This window comes from Papaver somniferum, chromosome 4 (assembly GCF_003573695.1).
Source record: "Papaver somniferum cultivar HN1 chromosome 4, ASM357369v1, whole genome shotgun sequence".
Lineage (NCBI taxonomy): Eukaryota > Viridiplantae > Streptophyta > Magnoliopsida > Ranunculales > Papaveraceae > Papaver > Papaver somniferum.
In genome coordinates this window covers 71,312,914-71,334,620 of record NC_039361.1, presented here as the reverse complement: position 1 = coordinate 71,334,620, position 21,707 = coordinate 71,312,914, and the positions used below count along the sequence as shown (strand labels likewise).

Sequence of the window (21,707 nt, the reverse complement as noted above, 5' to 3'; positions counted from 1 at the left end):
TCATGTATCCAAAACAAGCTATTAGTATTTGACCGCTGGACCGGAACAAAACCATGAGCCGACAGCGACATACTAAGCCTAGACAATCAAAAGTCACATAATTGAGAACATGATCTTCAACACCCAAAAGGTCGCATGTTTTTCCGGTCAGTCCATAAGTTTCGAGCACCCATATCCAGGACCGTACAACTGTACAAGCCTGTTATGTGAAATGCGACAAACCCAAAGCAGGCGACCCCAGAGAGTTAGGTTAAAGATCTTGGGCAGATCCAAAGAAGGTTTTCAGGCTGCCACTGCGAACGCCCTAGGCGCCTACCCAGGCCTTTTCCATAGGAAAAATAGAATCTTGATACGATCCTGAGCAATCCCTTCCCGCCTGACGTACCTTTGAAAGTCTCTCTATCCCCTTTCTGATCCGATTCCTCTGACCTAATTCACCAAAACCCCAAAACCACTTTTAGAACCAATCTAACCAATCTCAATTTAAAAACCCAATTTTTTTCTTCTTCTATGAATCCATGGAAATCACAGAAGAACAAAGGAAGAGAGCAGAAGCGAACCGGTTAGCTGCTCTTGAGAAGCGTAAAGCTTTATCATCAATCAGAGAAGATGCATTTAGGTTATACAAATGCCAAAAACCAAATGCATTACCAAAACCCCCTGAAAGATTTCAGGTTAGACTTGAAATTTGTTCTCCTGATTCATTTGCCATCACGCCTGAACCGCTGCAGAACTTTATTTATCCAGGGAAAGCTGAGTGCTTAAGGAGACTCGGTGATTTGCTTGCATTTGTGAGTACTTTTCTCTATTTTGTGTAATTATAGTGTAAATTAAGTGTGGGTTTTTCAAGACTGTGAGATTTGTATATGAATATGGATTCTTTTTGTTAATAGGTCATGCCGTCACATTATACTCAAAACCATAGTGGAGGAAAGGCTTCTGTTTATAAGCTAGGGGATTATGAAATGGTGTTGAAATGTTTAAAGAAGTCTAAAGGAATTGAATTGCAAGAGATTCCATATACAACCCTTAGTGTTATGCAGAAATTTCTTGATTATTGCGTCCCGGAGTCCAGAACATTTGTCTGATGATGAAGTTGATGGGTTGATTGAGAAACTGCCTAGAGTCTTATACGATGCTCTTCTACCATTTCAAGTTGATGGTGTAAGGTTTGGTTTGCGAAGAGGTGGACGCTGTCTCATAGCGGATGAAATGGGTCTGGGGAAAACTCTACAGGTTGTGGATTTTCTAGTTATTGTCTTACAGTGTACTGTTGCCTATTTTATATCTAATAATGTACATATTCTGTTGTTGTCTGGCAATTGCAATTGCATGCTGTTTTATAGATGAAGGCCCTATTCTTGTTGTGTGTCCAGCTATTTTGCGGTTCTCATGGGCAGAAGAACTAGAGCGCTGGCTTCCTTTTTTTTCACCGACTGATATCCATCTTGGTACAGAATTTGCAGCGATTTTGCTTTGTTTAGAGCCATGTCATAAAATGTATATCATGCTATTTATGTTTGTTTTTTAGTATGTCACTGTTGGTGCTGAGTTGGGTTTGTACTGTGGAACATAGATATACCACTAGAAACATAGAAAACGTATGAGAACCAGAAAGCTGTTGTCGGACAAGTCATACGTATCAGATAGGATTTTAAAATGGTGATCCTTTTCTGAGAGCGACACTGTAATGCATTGTTTCTTGACTCCTCAACTGCAGCTTAATATGTCTCTCAATGTTCAAATGTGTTGCTCAAGTTAGGTCCCCCAGCCACTCTGGTGTTTCTGCTAGCCCTCTTAATATTATTTACTGACTGTTCATTGAAATTTTGGGGGTTGTGGTTGCAGTAGAAATTGTTTTGTTGTAATTTATATTTTCTCTTTTCTAAGCTTTTGGATTAAATAATTTTATACTTCTATATGGTATGGAAGGTTCCAGTGTACTAATGCATGATCTTTACTATAAAAAATGATGCCGATGATAACCAGTGCTTTGTCCTCTATTTTCACTGGAAAAAGTAAGTTTTTTTACCTTTTCTATTTCTTTTGAACTGTTTTCAGTCTTTGGTCATCAAGATAATCCTGTTCGTTTACAAAGATTTCCGAGGATCGTTGTTATTTCATATAGAATGCTTAACATTCTGCGGAAGAGTATCCTAGAACAAGAATGGTCTCTTCTGATTATTGATGAATCTCATCATCTACGGTCTTCTAAAAAGACAGCAGAACCGTACGAGGTATAGATGGTGAACGTCCCTTATTTTATTCTTTTACTTTAAGTAGTCAAATCAAATAGTTTATAAAGATAAATGTGGAGCTTTAGATATGATTGAATCTCTTCTGATTCGGGTTTCCAATCTGCATCATTTACATGCTTTACTTTTGGTCTCTCCCTCAGATACAAGCTGCTCTCGATGTCGCAATGAAAGTCAAACACAATGTTCTGCTCTCTGGCACGCCTTCTCTGTCTAGGTTGTGGTCATAATCTCTTGCTTCTTATTTCTGAAGGATAACTATGAACAAGATAGTTGTTTGTACTTTTATCAGTGTTCTATTGATTGCCCATGCATTTTAGCATCTGTCTCCATTCCTACTTACTTGTGCTTTTACTAACAAGGAAAAAATTGGGGAACTTTTGGGGTAACTAGAGTTATTTTTTGGCCCTTCTTTACCATTTTATGAATGTTTTTGCAACATATCAAGGGTATTCCCTTATTTTACTTTACTCAGTATGGGCTCTTCTGTAATAATTAAAACATTTGCCTTGTTTAACTGTTTGATACCGTGGCGTACTTCACTCTGATTAACATTAGCTTAGCAACTGCCAATGACTCTTAATGTTAAACGTTGATGGTTATCATGCATTAATGACTATATTGCTGATGCATTTTCTACCTATAGGAATACCTTGACTAACATCTATATATTATTGAATCTCAATTTATTCTGCTGGAATTTTTGTACTAATTGATTCATTTAACGGTTGGTTTTCTGTTTTCACCTAGCTGATTACAGGCCCTTCGACATTTTTAACCAAATAAATATATTGTGGTAAGTAGTAATATCTGGGGCTTCACTCTAGTAATTGTGAAAGTTCTTTATATTTTCTTGCTGATGTGTACACTTTCCCCAGGCCTTGTTTATTGGGGAAGGACAAATATGATTTTGCAAAGAAATACTGTGCTGTAAAATCTCGTTATGATCCTCAAGGAAGGATTTTCCAGGCATCTCTTTCGGGCAAAGTCATATTATCTTTGCTACATTTTATCTCTTCAAGTCGAATCTGCGTATGATAATTAATAAATTAAAAATAAATAAAAAAACAGAAGAAGAAAAGTTAGCCAGTGTCAACACTGCATTGTTTCAGTTATGCTGAGTCTAGTGGAGCTTTAAGATGCGCATTCAAGTCAAGCTCCACGTCAGCTTAAAGAGGGGGATGAGTTCAATGGTTTTGGTAGGTTGGAGATGAAAGCGTGAAATCATTACGCCCATATGCGCTAAATCGTTTAGTGCAAATAATTTCAACCCTTATCTCCAATAGTGGGCCAACCACTTAATCAATCAAATGGATGAAATCATTTGGGCTAAATGGTTAGTGCAAAAGCATAATTCTTTTACGCGAAACTATTTCACGTTTTTTGTTTTCCTTCAAGCTTTCATTTAAGCTTCCTCTTGAACCACAGCTTGAAGGAAGACTTAGGCCACGGTTTCCAAAAAAGCTTGACTTGAAGAACCACTAGATTTAGCCTTAGGGGTGAGCATCGGAAGTGTGTTAAATAAGTTAAATGTTAGTTACATGTCCTCATGGCAGGCAGCAGTAAATTGCTACTATTATTTTGTACCCGTTTTGCTGCCTTTTGATATCCCTAGTTAATCTGTAACATAACATGACAAGATTGGTCGTTGCTAATGGAGATTAGCACCTTTTTCTCCAGCATTTCTTATGTTTGATATTGTAGAAACAATGCATTGTTTCATTTCTGCAGGATTATTCGCAAGGTATTCGCTTGGAGGAGTTAAAAGTGCTACTAAAGCAAACTGTCATGGTCTGCCCTTTCTCCTTACTTTGCAACTAACTGGTATTTATTTATTTATGCATCTTGGAAATTGGAAGTAAATGTTCTCTAAATCTTATAAGTTGTTTAAGGGATCCTGTTGGACTTTTGGATCAAGTTGTGGTGACAATTCTAGAATTGAGCCTTTGATTCCTCGTTCTTTTCTCGTCTTTGTGGAAATGAGCTTGATGTTATATTGAAATCTTTCTCTTATCAATGGTGGCACATTTTTGTAATTTGGAGTTGATTTTTTGCTTATGATAGATAAGGCGTTTGAAGGAGCATTTGTTGCCACAATTACCTCCCAAACGTCGGCAAGTCATCAGATTGAAGTTAAGCAGAGCTGATATCGACTCAGCATTTGTTGCTACAAGGAGGGATAACATCAGTTCCACGGAAATTGATCAACAAAATGATCCTGTGAATGATTGCACTTCTGAAACTGATGATGAAGAAGAAGAGCCTCCAGAGATATCCAGTGACTACAGTGGTAAATCCAAATGTTGTTGAATGCAGAGTGGAAAAACTGTTGTCTAAAACAAATTCCGTTCATAATCATCAGATCATACTGGTTTCGTCATTGCAGATAAAAAAGATCGTCGTAAGAGTTCAAGGTTGCTTTCTAATCAGCAACTTGGAATAGCAAAGCTTTCTGGGTTCCGCGAATGGCTTTCTATCCATCCCATTGTTGCAGAGTCTGACAGCTCAACAGATATAGATGTTAATACCGGTTCTCAGAAAATGTTAGTTTTTGCTCATCACTTGAAGGTGCTTGACGGAGCACAGGTAAATAAGCTTAAGTTACCTGTTATCTTCTTGTATAAGACAGAAAGCACAAATTGGAGGAGGGTTATCACCTTTCTGTTACGGGTTGATTAGTTTATTTTGTGCCTGTTTTTTTCTGGATTACATCTCTCCTAATTATGGATTTATCTTGGAAGCCAACATGGAGTTTTCATTCTTTCACGAGTTACTTCTAAGTTGAATTTCAACGCTGCAACTCTTCAGGAGATCGTATGTGAGAAAGGAATTGGATTTGTCAGGATTGATGGGCACACACTTGCTAGAGATAGACAATCAGCTGTACAAGCATTCCGATCATCAGCAGAGCTTAAAATCATGTTTCTTTTACAAAATTTATTTGGTTTTGTGTATTAGGATATTATTGCCATGGGAACTTCTGAAGCAGATTGGAATTCTCCATATAGAATCCTCAGTAAAATTTGAAGATTAATTTATCTTCTGCATATCAGGTTAAGGTTGCAATAATTGGAATTACTGCTGGAGGAGTTGGGCTAGATTTTTCATCAGCAAGAAATGTTATCTTCTTGGAGCTGCCTATGACCTCATCGGATATGCTTCAGGTTTTATAATCTGAAACCTTGTTACATCTGGTCCAAGTAAATATGAGCAAAAAAAGAACTGAAGTTCAATCAGAGTGCGTACCTCACTTGCGCAGTGAATGTCTGAACAAAACTTCTACAACATCCCATATGATTCTCATTTTAAAGTACATAATTAGTACTTATCTGTGCATCCATATATCGTGTTGGCAAGCCTTACAAAATTAGGCAGTCAAGTTCCTCCTTTTCTTTTGCATTTTTCGAACTTTTTAACTTATCCAAGCTCTTTTACTTTTGTTTCCGTACTCCCAAGGCCGAGGATAGAGCTCATAGGCGAGGGCAAACCAATGCTGTCAACATATACATATTTTGCGCGAAGGTGCTTGACACAGCTTTGACTAATATTTATCTATTCTATTTTACTCCTTCATCTAAATGGGATAATTTTTCCAGGATACGTCAGATGAATCAAAATCTTAACAAGACTCTGTGCAGGGTTTCATCTGTTATGAATGGGAAGTACGATTCCGTTCAAGAAATTGAGGTAAAATACCTTTCTTGGCTTATTGTTTGAGGGTTGAGATTATTAACTCTAGGTTCTCATTACATGTATCTTCTGACTAGTGGAAAGCATTAAATATTTTTGTAGGCAGCATGAATTCATGAATAAAGTGAAGGAAAAATGCCTCATTCCTTTCCAATGTTTTTTTGTTTCACGCTGATTCTCTTCAGACAAAAAAGGTTCAGTTTCTAATCAGAAATTCTACTTGATTGATTGGCAGGTGCATAAATTTTCTGATCTAGATTTTGAATCAGATGTTGCTCGATTTACTTAGACGGAAATGATGCTGAAGATTCATATACTAGATCATGTCTGAACCTTGTTTCTGAAGTCACTAGTGAAAATGGATCAAGCGAGAACCATAATTGCGATGAACTATTTAAAGTTGACCATTCAATCTCTCGTGAGACTGCTGTAAGCTGGGCAAGGCAACCTGTTGGAATGAATGAAGATGCATCTGAGAAGACCAAGTATACATTATATAAGTGCGCCAAAGACGATAGAAATAGTTCAAAGCAATCATGTTCTCCCACTGTTGAGGTAGATTTGGACTTTTGTTTTTCTTTTTCATTTTTAAGGTCGAGAGTTTTGTGAGTTACCCCCCTTACCTTTTGAACGTTCACATAGATGGTACAACCTATATCTGAAGCTATGCACACTGGAATTCTGGAAACAAATTTTGTTTGTAAAATGGACAACACAATCGTGAAAGTGGATGGATTAGAAGCCGTCGCAGTTGAAGGGATATCAGACCGTAGTGCAGAGACAACCATTTTTGAATGTACTAAGGTGCAAAAACAAATGGAAGCCAGCAAATCACACAAGGAGACATCTGAAAGCGATGAAGATGAACCAGCTGCATTGGCTAATGCAGATGAATGTTATTCTCTCCAAGCAGGAGATCTGAGGTTCGAGGTAGGAATAAGACCCTGATCTCTTTCTTTCTTTTTCCTTTTTTCTTTTTTCTGCCTTTGGGGGAGTAAGTACTAGATCTCCTGTAGTTGGAACTTGCTAATTGACCAAGAACATTGTTGAAGCAACTTTCTATATTGGGTAAATCATTATAAGTTTCATCTGACTTTGCAGATAAGCCAATATATTGGAAGGATCCAATATATTGTGCAAAAATTTCCGCCCGGAGGAAATAGATTCACTGAACTTTTCTGCTGCTGATATAAACAAGAAAACAGATGGAAAGTTTATGATGGAAAACGAAGCATGGCAGAATATTCTTCAGGCATTCATGAAGGAGCGGAATGGTCTAAGACCCGTCGATCAAAAGAAATTGCTTAGGAAGCCCCTGCAACTTCCTTTAACTTCTGAGCTGTGGTATCTTAAAGAAAGCATTAACCATGGAAGTGAGGTACGAATCTAATGAGTCAAAGGGGAAAAAAAAGTTTTTTTCTCTTTTCTTGCTAGGCTAATGATTTAATGCCGCAGGGTCTGCTGAAAGGTGGAAGTAAACAACGTAATACACCTTTGAGTGAAATAAGCCAGCCACTGCCAGCAAATGCTTCGTGGAAGAAGATTTCTTTATGTAGGGGCCGCAAAAAAGAGAAAGAGTACACACAGGGGTGGACTGTTACGGGTGAACCACTTTGTAAACTATGTCAGAAACCTTGCAAGTAAGTTGCTTTTGGTAGTTGCTCAGAAATATTGTTTGCATCATATTGAATTGACATCTTTTTGCAGGGGGAAACTTTCAAAGACACCTGAATATTTCGAAGATTTGTTCTGTGAAATGGCATGCTTTCAAGAATATCGCGTAAAAACTAGCCAAGGATCACTACGGGAGGTTAGGAAGTGAACCATTTCAATTGCAGTCAAAGTACTTGTACTTGCTCTTTTTATATCTGAAGATTCCAAACTCAGATCAAGGATTAATCTTTCCGACTATGTCTACATAAATTTCATTTCTGCATCTTTTATGCTTTATATTACATCTATAGAGTAAACCCCTCCGCATTCCAGGAACTTTTTAAAATGGAACATGGTGTTTGTGTTGCTTGCAAGTTGGACTGCCATGAACTTGTGAATTACATAAGGCCATTAAGATATGTTGCACGGGGAAGAGAACATGTGGAGAAGGTAGCTCCAAATTTGGCAAGAAGTAAGAAACTGTAAGTATTTTTTGTAAGGCCGAAGTAACATAACTGCACATTTTCCAGAATTTCTTGTTAACAACTTACAGTCATGAGTTGAAAGATTTATCATTTTGTGTTTTGCATGCAGACTTGATAAACTTATCAATTACCCAAGAGAAGGCAATGCATGGCATGCAGACCACATAATACCTGTTTACCGAGGAGGAGGTATGAAACGCTAATATGAGCTCAATGTTAAAGATTATTCTTGGTATATTAGTTAAGTTTACCAACTCAGATCTGGACTTTAAACATAACCACTCAAATTTGTACTGGGTTGAATTAAGAGTTAACTGTGTAACCTGAACAAATAAACTGGAATGACAAAATGTCTGATACTTTTAAACTTTTATTTTTTGGTTAGGGGAGTGTAATCTTGATAACATGAGAACTTTATGCGTGGCTTGTCATTCGGACGTTACCAAAGCTCAATCGAAAGAACGTCGCTTAAGGAACAAGAGGGGTAAAGATCGAGTCAGAGATATCTTAAAAGGCCTCAAACTTGGTAGTAGCAGGGAGCATAATTCGAAGGTAAAAGTTAGAAAGAAATAATGAGTTAAGAATTTGGGTAGAAGAGATTGATTTCCTTGCTCAGCTGTAAGCTCATAAATTGTGTGTTTGTGTTCAGGAACAAGATGACATAGAAACCAGAAACAAGGAAGATGAAGATGATTTATTAATGATTGACGTGCCTGGTAGTGATTATTCTCGGGCGACAGATACTGTTACAGTAAGCAACCAAGAAAATCAAGACGAAGCTGAGTAAAATGTTGAGTATCACACCATTATCTATAACTTCTTCCGTTTTGTATATTTTTGCTTTGCAATTATGATAGAAGCCCTTACAACGGGAATATGTATTATGATTTGTAACTCATTGTCATATTCATATAGTGAAATCGGTTACAAAGTTTTTGAGAATGAAATGTGAATCATGCCATGAAAGGCAGACAGGTGTGGGAAGGATACTTTTGTTCAAATCTGGTCACGGGTCAAACTTGAGGTCTCAATAATAGACAAGGTGTCTAACTCTCATATTGGAGAGGAAGTCTCCGGGACCAATGGAACTGCACATTTACTTATTGGTTGTGCCCAACTTTTTCAAAATTACAAGTGCCAATTCCTTCAATAAGATGTTAAATAATGGTTGTAAATTTCTTGATCTTGCTGTGTGCAGCATGTTCTTGGATCTCCCGTTGGTTGAGTTTAATGGCACAAGACTCTGCTCAACATAAGCTTCAATATTCCATTTTCGTTTTGCATTATGCCAGATCTTGGTAACAACAGAACGTGGATCCCCTGGTTGTTACGAATAAAACTTCACCATTCTTGAATTCCCATAGTATTTTCACATTGTCTATGCGCATTACACCTTTTGGAATCCGGAAAATGAACAATTTAGTCCACGATTCAATCAATAGTATAACCACCGTATGATCGTATTATGCAAAGGCACCCTCTTAAAACACCCAATACATTATTAGTATAGTCATTGAAGATTTGTGGGGTGACTGGTACTTCGTTGAAATTGTCGTCATGGATATCAAAAGAAACAATACATGATATCTTGGATGGAAGTCGCATCCCTCTCCAATGAAAAGCTCCACGAACAAATATTACTTGACGTACCCCATCACACATATAAGGAAAGAGTCTGGGAAAGGTTTTCCATGAATTCGATTCTGATGTATAAACCTGAATTCTACAACCATAACAAACATTTCCCCTGTAAGCATAGTTGGAAGCTACCACAATATTGTAATCACCGGTATGGCAATTATAACATCGCATGCCCAACTTCGATAACCCGCTGGTCCATATGCTTCTGCTTCTGGAGAATTAATATTTTTTTCAACTCTTTACTATATGGATTCCAAAGCCAATGCCTTGTCATCCCATCTTTCATCAAAATCAAACCATTATCGGATCCAACAATTTGATTATCTCCCAACGGAGAATCAATCTTAACATACTCGCAACACTTATTTTCACATGCTGTATATAATGATGAGGATTCTATGACATGCATGCGAAATTCATAATTATTTTCTATTGAAAAACACTTTTAACTTTTCGGTTTCAAAGCTGTGTTTAAGACGACTATTCATAAAATCAGGGTTTTTGAATAACTCGTACCGATGTTTGCAAACTGATGTATTTTCAAATGGTTGTAGAGATAGTGGTAAAAAGGTTCTTTTCAGACTTGTGAAGGTAACAAAATTTTTAGATTTAAATAAAATTTAGGGAAATAGCAAACTGACGTAAAATTTTATGGAGAAATAGGGGTTAAGATTCCACCATTCAACAATACTTATGTGATCTAATATTTTTTTACTATGCAATTTAAATAATTGGGTTGATTCTAAATATTGCCAAAAGAAGATTTTCCAAGAAAAAATCAAATGTTAATCACAAGTATAATGCATCAAGAGTCTAAAACTAAGCATGCATTATCAAGGGAAAACACAATTGATTAATAAAAACCATTTAAATCATTTTTACCAATGCAATTAATCATATAAAAATATTGCATAAATTAATAAAATAGAGATTACCACATAATTATTGTGAGAATGGCTTCCTTTGTCACCCCTGGGATTGGGTTTAGCTCCTCATCCCAAAAACACACTCAAAAGATGTATTCATGGCTAAAATAGGTGTTTTTATTGATGTATATAAGATGAAACAGGAATTAGCAACGCTGTATAAGTGTTACAGCGTCACTGTTACAAAGGGGTAAGTGTTTTTGAGACTGCTGTAAACGATAAGCCCTTACTGCTGTATAAGAACGATACTTGTTCTGCTTTTAAGACTGTCAAAGAGCGACGGACTCTGCGAGTCTGTTCTTCGTCTTCTTCTTCCTCCTCGAGCAGCAGCAGCAGCAGCAACAATACCTCCTGTAACTTCTTCTTCTCGTCTCTAAACTCCTCCTAACTCTCTCCTAAAACTTTCTAACCCTTCTTATGACTCGAACCAACACTTATATAGCTATCAAACCCCCAAAAATCTCGAGTGAATCCGACTTCTTCTTTTTTCTCTCTTCTCTGCGTTGTTGAGAGAATATCTCTCCTGTCATCTCCCTGTACGCGTTTGTTAGCTATAAAATTTCCCCAAGACTCTCCCAGGACTTGAATAATACTATAGAGAGTCTATCCAGCGTGAGACTCGCCCAAAACTCTCTCAAAAAATCTTTGAAACTTCAATAGAAAGTACGTGTCCCTGTTTGGACTTCGTGTGATTTTTCCGACTTATCCAGCCCAATTGGCTGGGTCTAGACGATTTAAACAGGCCCCTTATGTCTTGTAGAGTTCATACATACCAAATACACCCATTGAATCGCTCTAAAACAGCTCCAAGATCGAACACAAAATTTGCCAGTTCTTGCATGCATTTTCCCGCCATTTTTTCAGTTTGAAACTATGAAGATGACCTCCCCTTATCCAGTTCGAGAGTCCCTTTAGCACATGCCCTGAAATGGGGTGCCCCTTATCCAACTTAGTGGTGCCTTTAGCAATTCTTCCGGGATGTTTTCCGCACTTCTTTGGGGTTCCTCCGGGGTATTTCCGGTACACTTCTGGGGCGCTTCCGGTACACTATCAACGGAGGTCCAAATGCCACATTTTTAGCCAATTTCGCCGCAAAGCCTTATTTTTCCAAAACCACCTACAAATAAATGAAATAACCAAATAAGTACAAATTCGAGCACTAACAATGTATACAATTAATATATACTAGACACATAAATGCGTCTATCAAATACCCCCAAACTTATTATTTGCTAGTCCTCGAGCAAATCTAATCTAAAATAAAATGACTACACTTAGCACTGCAGTAAGCCGTTAAACCACTAGGTGGCCCTAGTTGCGGAGTGTTGTCTCCGGGGGGTTTACCATAGGTGTACCCACAAAACCTTAGTACTCCAGAGCTTAGCTATCTACGCAGAACCTTGGAAGGCACTAAAGAATCTCCTTGGTTGGCATACTTATTGACTACAGGAAGAAGTACCCTGATGCGAAATTCCAATTGATGTACATGAGTTTGCACTCAAGCATACTAAAATTCATATAAAGTGACAGAGCTCTACTCTGATAGTTGTATTATGGACATCATATTCGGAGTCAAACTAATCACATGGAAAGATTAAGAGATGGATATAGAAAAACATAGATGGTTTTGATGTTTACTAAGTGAACGGCGTTTCCCATATCTGTCTGAAGGCCTCCGCCAAAATGAACCTATCCTAATGGATTGAGATACTAGTCTGACTAATATCAACACACTGGCATATACAAGGGTACCAGTGGTCGATAACCTAACTCTAGGTCAACACAACTGGCATATACAAGGGTACCAGTGGTCGACTTTATTGAATTTATTCCTTTTGGTCAAATGGTCTGGTCTCAATTTCTTTATCTTTTCTTTTTTTTTTCTTTTTTTCTTTTTCAACTTTTTTTTTTTCAACATTTTTTTTTCAACATTTTTTTTTTTTGGTATCTCAATCACTCTAATTCACCCTAGCATTGGTAACAAATTGAATCGTGAGCCCCACCTAATCACTTAGAGTAACATTGTTTAAAAACAAAATAGAATAAAAATATAAGTGAAAAGGACTCAACGAGATATGGTGAAACTATCATGTTATTTCTAACACCTGAGCTCTGTCCTTTTATGAATAGACTCTTCTAGATGTTTCCATCTAATCAGATTGGTTCCTCAACTCCTACAACCAAAATTCTTCCATCCACTTAGATTAGTTAGTGCAATCCTAAATACGCATAAATTTCTAGGCTCTGGAGTTTATTTATTGCAAAAAGGTGACAAAAAGTGTTTCTTCCCCACCCCCAAACTTAAATCTTACATTGTCCTCAATGTTCTAAAGATGAAACTAAAAACATGAACAAGGAGAAACTATTACCACTGGAGGGAAAAGAAATAAGGAAGGATATTACCGTATCACATGAACGCGGGAGCCTCCCAGTAAATGCTAAATTTATAGTCATTAGCTAGACATCAAATACCTCTAAAAGAATTGTCACATTCCAAAGTCGTATACCAATAGTCGAAACAATTGTGGGTCCATAAGACCAAATAGAACTGCCACTAATAGGAGACAAATGGTCAAGATCAGAAAAATGAGCAGAAAGAGCACAACCTGATCTAAAGTTTCTCGCAAGACAAATGGATTTATCTGGAGTACCCAATTGGGCTTCATATGAGTGTCTCGACAAACAGATTCATCCGAAAAACGGGCCTCTAACATATGGATTTTCTCCTGGACAGTATCAGGAAGATCGGGTTGTGGAGTCTGAATAGACTCAGGGAATACCTCACTAGGCTCGAGTCCCAAGTTAGGGACTTCCAATGGGGATACTTGACTATCACAAGAATCATTACTACCCCCAAACATAGGGTTTTCACTACTCTCAGTCAAACCTTTAATTATTGCTTGGATTTCTGAATCTTCGGAGTCCTTGAAATGCTCAAGAGCTTCTTGTAGTTCTACAGTCGGTTCACCTATCTGTCTTAGTAAGATTGTCTCATCAAATGCATCCAAACAATCATTAAATAAAGTGTCATCCCAATTATCCTGAATTTGAACTAAAGTGCTAATCATATTCACTTCCTCTAAATCATTGGAAGGTTGTCTAGTAACATTAAAAACATTCAGTTCAGTGGTCATATTACCAAAGGATATGTTCATGAGTCCAGTCCTACAATTGATGATAGCATTAGATGTGGCTAAGAATGGGCGACCTAAAATCACCGGGACGTGAGCACTTGGGTCCTGAACTGGCTGGGTGTCTAGAACAACAAAATCAACTGGATAAACAAACTTATCAACCTCAATTAGAACATCCTCTATGACACCACGAGGGACTTTGACAGACCTATCAGCTAATTGTAGTGTCATGTTGGTCGGTTTCAGCTTACCAAGACCTAGCTGGGTGTATACATGATACGGGAGTAAGTTAACACTAGCTCCTAAGTCAAGTAATGCCTTATCGACCATGTGATTACCAATTGCACAAGATATGGTAGGGCATCCAGGGTCCTTGTACTTAGGGAGTGTTTGGTTCAGAAGAATTGAACTTACTTGACCAGCTAAAAAGGCTTTCTTATGGACATTAATCTTACGTTTTCGTGTACAAAGATCCTTAAGGAACTTGGAATAATATGGTAGTTTCCTAATTGCTTCTAGTAACAGAAGGTTTATGGTAACTTTCTTAAAAACCTCCATTATGTCATTAAAGTTTGATTCATTTTTTGTTGGTGCCAATAACCGGGGAAATGGGGCTCTGGGGACAAAACCAGGCTCAACAGGACCCTCATTGGTCTCTTTAGAGACTCTATCAGTCTCCTCATTTTCTGGCTCATAAGGGTGAACTACAGCATGTTCACTTTCAGGTATGTCGACCTTATTATCAACTTTCTTTCCACTCCTAAGGGTCGTGACAGCATTCACATGATTGTACGATTTCTCTCCTCTAGGGTTAGGATCAGTATGACTAGGGAACCTTCCATCTTCTCTCTCACTTATAAACTTAGATATTTGTCCTACTTGAAGTTCTAACTTGGCAAGACTCTGGGAAGTATTCTTCAATTCCTGCCTAGTTTCTTGTTGAAAGCTCATGTGGTTCCTTGATAGCATGTCATGGTTACTTACTAACATAGTGATAGCTTCCTCTAAGGTAGAGATCTTTTTCTCGGAAGTGTTCTGAAACTGGGTTTGACCTGAAGAGTTCTTAAAACCAAAACCTGGGGGAGGCTGAGAATTGCTAGACTGGCCTTGACTCTGGCCCTTAGACCAAGAGAAATTAGGATGGTTTCTCCAACCAGGGTTGTAGGTTTCTGAGTATGGGTCAAACTTCTGACGGTTCTCATACCTAGCATTGTTATAGACAGCATGGGCTTGTTCTTCACTAACCTGACCTTCCCATAATGAATTATCGGGCTCTATTCCACAACTAGAGACTTGAGAGGCTCTATTAGGTTCAACAAGGGACCTATTTTTAGACTGACCCATTTACAAAGCTTCTAACCTTCTGGACAAAGCAGCAAACTTAGCATCTGACGCAAAACTCGTATCTACCATATTGGTTCTACTTCTATTGACCAAGATTCTTTTAGGGGGTTCAACACAAGATTCCCACTGTTGGGATTTTTCAGCGATAGCTCCTAAGAAGGTAAAAGCATCATCAACATTTTTACTAGTGAACTCACCAGCGCACATAGACTCAACCATGGCTTTGGTCGAATAGTCTAAACCATCATAAATAATCTGTACGAGTTTCATATTATCAAATCCATGGTGAGGACACTGAGATAGGAGATCATTGAAAAACCTATAAAGAGACTCTCCCTCTTGTTGCACACTAACACTAATTTTCTGCCTAACAGCTGCAGTTTTATGCTTAGGGTAGAATTTCATATAGAAGGCAGCGATAAGTTCCTTCCATGTTTCTATGGATTCAGACGGTAGGTTGTTCATCCAGGTCTTGGCTTTGTCTCTCAAAGAAAAGGGAAACATCTTAAGTTTCAAGACTTCATCGGTAAGGTCCTTTATCCTAATTGTCCCACAGATTTCCTCAAAGTCCCTAATATGAAAATAAGGGTTCTCATCATCTTTTCCTAAGAATATAGGGATCATTTGAAGAATACTAGGTTTTATCTCGAAATTAGCCGTAGTGGCTGGCAATTTAATGCATGAAGCTCGGTTGGTCCTAGTTGGGAACATGTAATCTTTCAAAGTTGCCATCGTTGGCACAACTGGAGTACTAGGGGTACTTTTGTCACTCAGAGATAAATTCTCAAAACTGAAGTTTCCAAGAACAGGGCTCTCCAAAGAAGAGTCTTCGAGCTCCCTGCTTAAATCAGAAGAACTACTAGGTTTTTCGCTAATCAATCGACCTATAATATCTCTTTTCCAAGCCCTATTAACAAAATCGGGCATACACTAAAAAAAATTCAAAAAGAAATAAAAATCCTAACAAGAAGGTTCTAGCAATCACACAGCAGGCTGACTCGACTTTACCACAGCAAACCAACAACAAGCATGATGGCTCACTTAGATTGTTTCTAGACTAGCTTTTAATCCTTCGAAAGGGAATTCGTTACAATTTAAGCAAACCCCTCTGGAATCAATCCGAGTTAAAGCAAGTTGAATCGAGGCGAGGGAAGCTCAGTGGAGCTTTGATACCCAAAACCTCACTGATCCAATGCGGCGCAGTCACGCATTCAACTCGCAGAAACCGTCAAGAACTTCGAGGTGTGCTTAAAAGAGTAACCAATATTTTTCGAATGATTGTCCTGTTAAGCTCGATACCCTATAGGTCTCTTTCTAATCAGATTTTAAAGCTTGGGTTCGCGTTAGGTTTTGTTTTCCTAAGACGGGCAAGAAGGGAGTGGTGATGAAATCCGAACCCTTATCTTGTTTAGGCCAGGCCTTGCCCTTTACTAGGAATATAAAAACAGTCCGGTTCGTCCTCAAACAATTATCACCTTAAGGAATACAATAACTCGCTTGCATGGGATTCGCGAGTGTTTCGATTAGACTTACCTCCCGTACCAGACGGGCGATGAACCGTTGTTGTCGACTCGGGCCACGACTCCTATGTCGTGTGCGAACCCAAGGGGCCGAGGTGATATTGTAATCACCGTCCTTCCCTGCAAACAGTTTGTATTTAAGGATACCCTTCCGTAGGGTTTAAAAATAAAAATAAAAATGTCCCAAAATTAATGTCCAAAGTCCATAAAAAAATACAAAAAAAAAGAAAAGAAAGTCTAAAAAAAAAAATTACAAAAATAAAAATGTCTCTCTTTTTTTTTTTCTCTTTTTATCAAAAAAATAAATAAAATTCTTCTTCTTTTGCTCCTTTTGCTTTGCCTTTTACTCCAAGTCTTTAAATGTCCACCAAAAACTTTGGAAAAAATTTCTTTCGCTCCAACTTCAAGAATCTGAAAGAAAAAGACAAAAAAACAGAAACGTAAAGAAGAACAAATAAATTAAAAAAAAAATCTAAAAAAAATGCTAACTAAAAACAGGTCCGCGTCGGCGGCGCCAAAAATTTGATGTATTTTCAAATGGTTGTAGAGATAGTGGTAAAAAGGTTCTTTTCAGACTTGTGAAGGTAACAAAATTTCTAGATTTAAATAAAATTTAGGGAAATAGCAAACTGACGTAAAATTTTATGGAGAAATAGGAGTTAAGATTCCACCATTCAACAATACTTATGTGATCTAATATTTTTTTACTATGCAATTTAAATAATTGGGTTGATTCTAAATATTGCCAAAAGAAGATTTTCCAAAAAAAATCAAATGTTAATCACAAGTATAATACATCAAGAGTCTAAAACTAAGCATGCATTATCAAGGGAAAACACAATTGATTAATAAAAACCATTTAAATCATTTTTACCAATGCAATTAATCATATAAAAATATTGCATAAATTAATAAAATAGAGATTACCACATAATTATTGTGAGAATGGCTTCCTTTGTCACCCCTGGGATTGGGTTTAGCTCCTCATCCCAAAAACACACTCAAAAGATGTATTCATGGCTAAAATAGGTGTTTTTATTGATGTATATAAGATGAAACAGGAATTAGCAACGCTGTATAAGTGTTACAGCGTCACTGTTACAAAGGGGTAAGTGTTTTTGAGACTGCTGTAAACGATAAGCCCTTACTGCTGTATAAGAACGATACTTGTTCTGCTTTTAAGACTGTCAAAGAGCGACGGACTCTGCGAGTCTGTTCTTCGTCTTCTTCTTCCTCCTCGAGCAGCATCAGCAGCAGCAACAATACCTCATGTAACTTCTTCTTCTCGTCTCTAAACTCCTCCTAACTCTCTCCTAAAACTTTCTAACCCTTCTTATGACTCGAACCAACACTTATATAGCTATCAAACCCCCAAAAATCTCGAGTGAATCCGACTTCTTCTTTTTTTTTCTCTTCTCTGCGCTGTTGAGAGAATATCTCTCATGTCATCTCCCCGTACGCGTTTGTTAGCTATAAAATTTCCCCAAGACTCTCCCAGGACTTGAATAATACTATAGAGAGTCTATCCAGCGTGAGACTCGCCCAAAACTCTCTCAAAAAATCTTTGAAACTTCAACAGAAAGTACGTGTCCCTGTTTGGACTTCGTGTGATTTTTCCGACTTATCCAGCCCAATTGGATGGGTCTAGACGATTTAAACAGGCCCCTTATGTCTTATAGAGTCCATACATACCAAATACACCCATTGAATCGCTCTAAAACAACTCCAAGATCGAACACAAAATCTGCCAGTTCTTGCATGCATTTTCCCGCCATTTTTTCAGTTTGAAACTATGAAGATGACCTCCCCTTATCCAGTTCGAGAGTCCCTTTAGCACATGCCCTGAAATGGGGTGCCCCTTATCCAACTTAGTGGTGCCTTTAGCAATTCTTCCGGGATGTTTTCCGCACTTCTTTGGGGTTCCTCCGGGGTATTTCCGGTACACTTCTGGGGCGCTTCCGGTACACTATCAACGGAGGTCCAAATGCCACATTTTTAGCCAATTTCGCCGCAAAGCCTTATTTTTCCAAAACCACCTACAAATAAATGAAATAACCAAATAAGTACAAATTCGAGCACTAACAATGTATACAATTAATATATACTAGACACATAAATGCGTCTATCACAAACGCACCTGAATCTACATACTGATTTTGCATGCGACTTCAATAGTATGTAGTCAACGATATAACCTGGGAGATCCGGCATCGGTACGCTAGGGTTGATAATCTTCATACTTCAAAACTGTGAAGCGCGGGACACCCAGAGGGCTTGTGCATATATATATAGTCTTGAAATATCTGGAGTTTCCTAAACAAGCTTATTATAGGGGCGACGTGTTTTATCAGAGGGGCGGTAGTGTGATAGTAGTGTCTCTTTAATTGGTTAGGGATCTCCTAAAGGATGTAAATTGACTAGGTTACCCTCCCCATTTTTTATCCTAAATCAAAACTAAATTGAAAATTGGTTTTCTTTCTTCTTCTCTTCTCCTCTTCCCATCAACCATAACCTCCATTAAAACTCAAAATTTCATCGTCTTCAATTAATCGACGATTCGAAAATTAATCAAGTGTAGTGTAATGACTTATATGAAGTATGTTTTGAAAAATCCAATTAGGGTTTAGTTTATCTTGTTCGATTTAAGTTTAATATCTATCAAAAATTAGGGTTTTAGATGAAAATTGAAATTAAAGTTTCTGGATTTATGTGAGTTACTTGATTTTAACTCTATTACGAACCTTAACTGGAGATTTTGATGTTGTTACGGTTGGTAATAGTTCAACTACCAACCGTATGTTTTTGTATCTGAGAATTTTATTCAGTTACGGTTGGTATATAGCATTTGGTTACCAACCGTAACTGGTTTTACAATTGGGTTTTCCCCAAATTTAACCAGTTACGGTTGGTAGTTCATCTTTTACGAACCGTAACTATGAATTACGGTTGGTTATGAGCAAAATGCCAACCGTAATTAGCTCTGAAAATGTAAGAAATTGAATTTTTTTACGTATTTGAGCAACAAAAAGCTAGCTGGGACTAATTTAGAAGTATACCTGGTCATTTTCAGGCATTGAGTTTTCACTTTGTTGGTTAATGTCTTCAATTGATCGAGATTGACCTTCATTTTGGGTTAAAACTTCTCTAACGTCTCCATACTTTTTTTTTTAAAACTCTAAAATCTGTTTTTGTTTTGATTTTGAGTTAATATAAGTGAAATTAATCATTAACATTAAACTTGATTATCATCACTAAACTAGGTTATCAATTATGAGGGTTAATTTGTTATTTTCATTTGTTTTTTATAAGGGACACCTTGAATGATCATGTAATGAACCTTTTTATCCTATTGGAATGCCGCTACTCTGATAAACCTTGCCGCACCTATAATAAGGTTGTTCCTAAAACCGATCGGATTGTATATACCAAAAACCGGTAATATAAGTTTTGGCATGACTAAAATACCCCTTCATCCTCTTAGCAAAGCTACTATATACATGATTCCAGTTTTGAGAGATGCTTAGTATATATAAATAAGAAAAAGGTTCATGCCATGTAAAAGGAGTCGTAAATAACAACTGAGTAAAACAGACAACTTTATCCAATCAGCACTAGCTGCAATCTTCTGTTTTGTCCTCGAATTTGACATCTGCTTCAGAAGTTTCTTCTTTAAGTTTGATATCTGCTTCAAAAGTTTCTTGTTCAAGTTTAACATTGTCTGCTGCTTCAAAATTTTCTTCTGCAAGGTTGGTCTCAAAGGTTTTTTCTTCAAGTTTAACATTGTCTTCAAGTTTGACATCAGCTTCAGAAGTTTCTTCTGCAAGTTTGAAATCTGCTTCAAAAGTTTCTTCTTCATGTTTAGCATTTTCAGCTTCTAAATTGAGCCCAGTTATAGTCATCTTTCCTACATTTGCTGCAAGTGATAACAAGTCTTGTTACAACCAAGAATAAACATGACAACACTGACCGACTCTTTGTCGAAAATGAAAAGAAGGGAAGCGTGCAACTTACCGACAATATCTTCTAGTCCAACTAGATTGGGCATGAATTGTCTGATATGATCTTCTGCAGCTTTATCAGCTTTAAGTGTTTCACAGTTGAACGAAACTGAGATTTTGTGCTCTACATTCTTTTTTTCAACCATCCCGATGACATCTTTCTCCCATCTGTTTAACAAATTCACAAGAAGAAACTACTGATAAGGTGAGAATAGAGATTCACATCCAAATAAGATATGTGAAGTGTTTAACATCCTATGCTTAGAATCCGTGTTTTTGTTTGTATGGTGGTTCAGTATCATGGGTTTAACTTCCTTTAAATGACATAAGAAGATAGAAAGAACCTTGACAGATGTTATAATATAAACCCAAAAACCATCTGAAGTAAGGTAATTTGACATAGTAGGTTACCCATGTGCCTGGTCAACATTGCGCAGCCTTGCAGCATCATGGCCTCTGCATTCCACTACAACAACCCTTTCTTTCTTCCTCTACAAGTATACAGTTATTATTATAGTTAAGCACAAAACTCAATTGTGAGTAGAGATAGAACACCCCAAAAATTTGAAGATGGTCTTACAATGTAGTCGATAATTGTTAGCTTGATTAAGCGATAATCCTCGCCTCTGCTGCATTCCATTTCACAAGCAAGTTCTTACAAAACATAAACAAAACGACAATGAATTTACTTAAAGTTTTAAACCAATACCAAAAAAGAAGATGCAATATGTTCCCATTTTTGGTTGAGGAAAACCATCAAACAGTTACCTAGCATAATCAAGAGGGTGAAAACAGTGGACTAAAAAACTCCATGTACATACCAGTGCCTTGAAGACCATAACATATAGAACCAGGAATTTGAATGAAGTTTCCTGATATGGATCCACATGGAAGCAAAGCTATTGAAGCTATTCCTTCCATTATATCCTTTGCCATTGATGACGGAACAAAATAAGAGTAGACGACAAACTTTCTTTGGTGGTTGTGTTCTGTAACTTTTGGAATTATAAGGGGACACCTATAAGTGTACACAAAACGAAAAACATCAAACTTTTGATGTA

General features: G+C 37.4%; 1 protein-coding gene and 1 pseudogene across 1 annotated transcript; one reads left to right on the top strand and one right to left on the bottom strand.

Annotated features, from left to right (window-relative positions):
• Window positions 1-305: 305 nt before the first annotated feature.
• Window positions 306-9,025, top strand: LOC113272676 (annotated as a pseudogene).
• An 11,100-nt stretch (window positions 9,026-20,125) lies between these two features.
• On the bottom strand, window positions 20,126-21,625 carry LOC113273975. The gene is made up of 5 exons (XM_026523532.1): window positions 21,468-21,625; window positions 21,227-21,300; window positions 21,058-21,137; window positions 20,660-20,814; window positions 20,126-20,561 (listed from the first exon to the last, which is right to left on the bottom strand). The coding sequence occupies exons 1-5, from the start codon at window positions 21,580-21,582 to the stop codon at window positions 20,260-20,262; spliced, it is 726 nt and encodes a 241-aa protein (XP_026379317.1). The 5' UTR covers window positions 21,583-21,625; the 3' UTR covers window positions 20,126-20,259.
• Between the last annotated feature and the right edge of the window lie 82 nt (window positions 21,626-21,707).